We start from the raw sequence: 6,000 nt of genomic DNA, 5'->3' as shown, positions 1-6,000 counted from the left end.
AACTTGCCTGAAGTCTGGGTAACAAGTATTTTCCTTTAGTATTGTTTATAGGCATATGATTATTAACTGAATTTTTCATTAGTAAACATTGAGGATAACTTTTTATACCAGTAGCATCAAAGCTGTATATTGTTGCCAAATAAATACTATTAAAATAATTACTGCCTTTGAAGGGATCATACAATATTCATGGAAGGACCATGATATTTATTTATATACTTGTACAAATGCTCCTATAGAAATTGCTATAGGCAAAAAAACTGTTATAGGTTATACAAATGTTAATGAATCTAATCATGAAATAATCCTGTAAGGCAAATGGAGCCCTGGTGGTGTCCTGGTTATGCACTGGGCTGCTAACCACAAGGCCAGCAGTTTGAAACCACCAGCTGCTCTGAGGGAGAAGGACTGGGTTTTCTACTCCAGTAGAGCTACAGTCTCAGAAACTCAGTCAGAGTTCTACTCAGCTAGAGGGTTGCTATGAGTTGAATCACCTTGACGGCAGTGAGTTTTGAGATGAGGCAAGTATTTTATCATTCTTATTGAATAAAAGTAATACTGTAGGTCAGAAGATGAAACAGCGTGGGCAAAGCAACAGAGCTCGTTACTGGTAGAGCTGGGAATCAGACCCCGGACTCTGTAATTGTGAGATGTAGCCTTATACTTCTACATTTCATGTTTCTCATGCATTTGCACAATATCACAAAGAAGGAAGTTAAGGCTTTAAATAAAGGAGTGGTCTGAACTTGTTCCATGGTAATGTCATTTATGATAATACTGGCATATAATATTATTTGTGTTTCACAAATACAAAGAAATGCAACCTCAAATATAGTTCTTAGTGATAATTTTAGTGATACAAAATCTGGGCTAGGATTTTTTTCAACCCCAGTTGGAGTTAAAGTGAAACATCATTTATTTGTGGTAATTGAAATGATTAAATAACTGTGCAATACTAAACATGTTCACAAGATGGTCTGATAGCTAAAAAATAAAGACATCATTTATTGATAGCACTGCCAAAAGAGAAAAGAGGAACACACAGAAGATACACTTTGTAATGTCTGTAGGTAACTGTCGCAGGATTAGATCTTCTATGTGAAGAAAAACACCCATGAGATTCTGCAGTCTCTCAATGAATCCATATAGCTCATAAATAGTATAAATAAGGATTTTGGAACTTCTATTTTTGAGCTTAGTCTATTTTTAGGTTTATCCAAATAATACATTTCTTTAAAATTTTTTCATTAAATAATAGTTTTATTGGTTTATCAGGGGGCTCATTCCAATATATCCCTTCTCTTTCGTACAGTTCCATTGTTCAATCCCATCTGGTGGGGCTGACAATCATCAATGCTATGAACCTTCAAAAACTATACCTTTCTTAAACTGAGAATTAAAGAAGTGTACTCTGGGCCCATGTTAATGGTAATACATTTTATATGTGTTGCAAAAGGAATTACAATTTGTTATTGATGTCAGTAATGTTAATGCCTATATTTCTCAAACCAGCTTCCTCGAGCAGGATATCAAGTAGATGAAGAATAACCAGGTTAATGCGGACAAAAAGTTAAAGTTCACCAGACAGAAGCTCAAGAAACAAAGTGAGGTCCTGAAGAGCCCAATATGAGCTTCCATAGGTTGGGGCCAAGGACGCGTTGGAAGGTTAGCTTCAGATTTGGGACAGAGTGGACATTTCCAGGATTTGAGATTTAGCCTCCGCTAGTTCAGGCTTTTACAACAGCTAAGGCCTAATCAGTGTCACTAATTTGTAAAGAGCTCAGAACATTCTGCCTTAGGCATGATGTCTTTTCATCCTGCTGCTAGAAGGTCTTAACAGCCGTTTGCTGTCACTGGCGGGTGTCACCGCTATAATTACTGCTAGCGGGGACTTTGCTTTTGTTTGTTTACTTGGTGACTACACTGCATCATGCATGGCAGAAAATGCAACGAAAAATCTCCATTTCTTGTGAAGTTACAAAGTATCAACCTGTCCCTCTTATTCTTCACTCTTCCATTTTAGCCCAAGGGACGGCACTCGATAGCTTGAAGACCGAACCGAGCACCGGGCGTCGTCGTCGCGGACCAGCGCTCCGGCCCGGGGCGGGGCCAGGCGAAACCCCGCCTCCCACGCCCAATCCCAGCTCTCCGCGGGTGGACAGGAAGCGGCCACCGGCTCGGCAGCCGGGAAAGAGAGCCTGGCGCGCATGCGCGAGCCCCTGGGGCGCCTGGGGGAGGGGTGGGAGGAAGGGGTGCGGCTCCGCGTGCCCGTTGGGCGCCGGCGCGTCACGTGGTGAGGAAGGAGGCGGAGGTCCCGGGCTCGGGGGAGGGGGGGGAAAGAAGAGGGAAAGAGCGAGGGTAGGGAATCGGGGAAGGGAGGAAGGAAACGAGCGAGAGGGAGGGAGGACCCTGTTTTGGAGGCTCCGGGCGCGTCGCCGGCCCCTGAAGTGGAGCGAGAGGGAGGTGCTTCGCCGTTTCTCCTGCCGGGCGAGGTCCCGGCTCCCCGTGGAGGCTCCGGACCAAGCCCCTTCAGCGTCTCCCTCCGGATCGATGTGCTGCTGTTAACCCGTGAGCAGGCGGCGGCGGCGGCGGAAGATGGTGTTGCTGAGAGCGCTCCTCCTGCTCCTCTCCTGGGCGCCGGGACTGGGAGGTGAGGCAGGACCCCCAGCGCCGGGGACGCCGAGGCGACGGCGCGGCGGGAGCGGCGGCCGGGCTGAGCGGAGCCCAGTCGCGCGGTGGCGCGGGCGCGTCAGTCAGTCAGCCTGGCCGGCCGGCGGCGCCACCCGGGCGCGCGGCGCTCCCGGCTCCCTATTGTCCCCCCGCGCCCCGGCCGCCGGCCGTCCCTTCCCGGGCGGGCCGAGGAGGCTCCGAGCCTCCGGCGAGGCCTTCCCCGCCCCCACCGCCCCGGCGGCCGGGCAGGCGGGGGTCGCCTCCCAGGGAAGGAAAGTCGGGAGACGGGTGGCCCGGCGGGAGCCCTGGGCGCCCAGGCCGGTGGCCGGGTCCCGGCAGCCGGGCCGGCGGACGCCGCGGGACTTGCGGTCTGGGCCACCCCCGGTTCATTCAGCGTTCGCCCTCCTCACCCTTCCGCCCCCAGCCTCTGCCGGGTGGCGGATCTCGGAGTCCTCTCGGTGGCGGCGAAGCGCCGCGCAGACTCGTGGGAAGTTGCGATGTTCGTGGCCCGGCTCGCGTATTGTTCTTGAGCGGCCGCGGCGGTCCACGCCGACCCTGTTCTGCTCTGCAGAGCGGCCGCCTGTGGAGCGGTGACAGTCAGCTCCGGCTCGGCGTCGTGCCCTGCCTCTCTCCCTGTGTGTTTGGAGAGAGATCACAGGAGGGTGTGTGTGTGTGTTTGCTCCGTGGACAGATTCTGTCGCCCAAGGGAGAGGGTTGGGTGGGGAGAAGGTCGGTGAGTCCGGGATAGTCTTTGAGTTGGGATCTTGGAGTAGAGGAGCAGAGTGAGCCAACTGGAGGAGTTTTCTAAAGTCTCAGGTGAAGTAGGCAGCCCAAAGCCATCGTGGGTGGATTGCCAAAACCGTGGCACCCTCCCCACAGCTGCAAATTAGGGTGGATTTTGCTAAAAGCATGCAGTTTGTTGGTGACTCTGGGTTTGATGACAACGATTTTTGTATTGTCAGTGTATTTTTAGGACCAGTGCATTTCATTATTTTGTGTAAACTGCTTATTTTGGGGGAGCTTTTAGGCTTGCCCCAAAGTATACGTAAAAACTTCACAGTATGCTTAAAAACATTGGATCGAAATAATTTCCGGGATACGTTGGGCGAGTGTCGATCACCCGAGCTCGTGTTGTAGACAGTGAATATTTGCTGTGGTGGATCGTCACTCTTCATTCACTTGGACTTAGCACCATAGGGGCAAGCGTATGCTTGTCCTGTATTAAAGTAGTCCAAGGACTACACAGTATAGGTCGTCTTCTGAGACAGCTTTGAGCGTCTGTCTGTTAGGCATGCATTTTGGATCCAGCGCTGCCAGTAGTTGTGTAGGTTGTAAAGAATCGTGCCCCGGCGACCCTCTGTAAAGACGTTTTAAACGGGAACATTTGGATTTTATTCTAACTGTGGGTTCCAACAAATCACTTTTTCTGTCGCCACTTTTCATTTGTCGTGATTAGAACCAGGAGCTAGATGCTCTTTGTTCTCTATCAGGCAGTGAAAAGTGAGACAAGCCTATGGGCTCTTTACTGATGCGGACTGATGAGTTAAAGTGCTCCCCCACCCCTTTTTTAAAGAAGGAAAAAAAGTTGAGACAAGTGTGTACTCTGATGATGCTTGAAGATAAAGCACCGTAAATTAGGACTTGGGCTCGGAGTTCAGACTCCTGCTATCCAGTGTGTTTTTCAAATTCAAAACTCTGGAGTCCTTTGTAAAGTGCTTGCCATTTTCCATGTGATATTGGCGAAAGGACTATTTGACTTTTTAAAGCAAGCAGGCACCTTTTAATTCCTTATGGAGATACATATTTTTTCTTCTTATGGAGATACTTGTAATATTTTTGTAATGTGCTATTTCCATTTACTAATTGAAGCTATTTTTGGGCAAGTTTTGGGACATTATATGATGATTTGTGGAATAGAAGACATTCAAACTGATGATATGTGTTTACTTTAGTTTATTAAAGAATTTATTATATATATTAGAAGTTGTAGCAGATAAACAGATTCAGTTTTAAGTATAAATTATTTCCAAGTACTTAGACTATTCTTAGACTATTGGCTTTCCCTATTTCTGCCCTTTTAATCACTGTGTGCATTAAGTTTTTATAATTGGAGTTGGAAGCTAGAAGGGAGAAGTGTTTGGAATTATAAAACATACATTTTCCAATACTATTGGGACTTAAAAAAGTTTTCATTCTATTTTTTTTCACAAATTTTAAGCCACCGTGTACTATGTCCTTCTGGGACATGTTCCCATCCTGTGTTGTATCTGTTAGACTTTATCAAGTGTTTGTATAGATATGTACGTAAATTGATACATTTGGGTACTTTCCTGTATTATTTGAAAACCACTTTGGAATTTATGGAAGCTGAGTTGCTATGAGTTGGAATTGCCTTAATGGCAACGGGCTTTAATCATATATAATGCAAATATTTTTTATATATATGAATGTTCCTTTAAAATTTAGATATGGTAGAGCCTTGATGTTTATTCTTTTTGATTTTGAGAGGTCAGCCTCCAGCTGTTAATTGGTTTCAGGGAGTCATCCTTGAAATGAATTTTGGAGCCTGCCATGTTTTTAATATAGAAAAATCTAGTGTAAATGCTTTGTGCCATGCACTCTATAGGAATATGTTTTCTGGAAGTTTTGCAATAATATTTGGCTAAAATCATTAAAGCTTAAACTAGTTTTCTTTTACCAGCCCAGAAGGGTCTATGGAATTAGTGAAAGAGGCAGGTTTTTTACCTTTATCTGAAGTGCTTTCGCTTTATCTTTTTTGCCTTGCCCCAAGTGTATTTAAAAGCCTCAAAAGTATGCTTCAAACTTGAAATCGACAGTCCAGTTAGCTCTGCTATGATCAGGTCCATTTCAGAGCAATCCTTGTTCTGACACTGACTTTTGGGTGTAAGTACAGGGCCACTGTGGCCGTCACGGAACCATCGTAGAACATTATATACAAGTGTTAGGGTGAGGGGAGTGGGCATGGGAGGCACCTCCTGGTGATGCCTGTGTTTGTCGCTTGTTTCAGACCGTCAAGGGCATGTATTATCTGATCTTTTAAAGTTCTCCTAAGGACTCAAAAGACTAAGTGGAGGAGCTAGAGGATGTCTCATGTACAACTGATACCCGTATTACTGCATTAAGACTTCTACTTTCAAAGTTTACTCCAGGGGTGATATTCTACAATTAAGAAACTGAAGCGTGAGGAAATAATTTTCTTTGTGTCATCCACCTGCCGAATGGTGAAGTGTGCATTAAACTCAAAGCCTGTGCTTCTTTACTCGCTGCCTTCTCAGGCTTGTTTGAAAGAACTTTTCAACACCTTAGCGG

The 6,000-nt window shown here is 46.1% G+C and overlaps 1 protein-coding gene across 1 annotated transcript in view; it reads left to right on the top strand.

Annotated features, from left to right (window-relative positions):
* The first annotated feature begins 2,350 nt into the window (after window positions 1–2,350).
* Window positions 2,351–6,000, top strand: part of ADAM10 (ADAM metallopeptidase domain 10) — a 137,523-nt gene continuing 133,873 nt past the window's right edge. Inside the window, exon 1 of the mRNA XM_075532185.1 lies at window positions 2,351–2,650. Coding sequence (XP_075388300.1) covers window positions 2,596–2,650 — 55 coding nt within the window. The 5' untranslated portion in view covers window positions 2,351–2,595. The remainder of the gene's footprint in view (window positions 2,651–6,000) is intronic.

Source organism: Tenrec ecaudatus, chromosome 14 (assembly GCF_050624435.1).
Source record: "Tenrec ecaudatus isolate mTenEca1 chromosome 14, mTenEca1.hap1, whole genome shotgun sequence".
In the NCBI taxonomy this organism is placed as follows: domain Eukaryota; kingdom Metazoa; phylum Chordata; class Mammalia; order Afrosoricida; family Tenrecidae; genus Tenrec; species Tenrec ecaudatus.
Note: the sequence above shows the minus strand (reverse complement) of the source record. Positions and strands in the feature narration are given on the sequence as shown.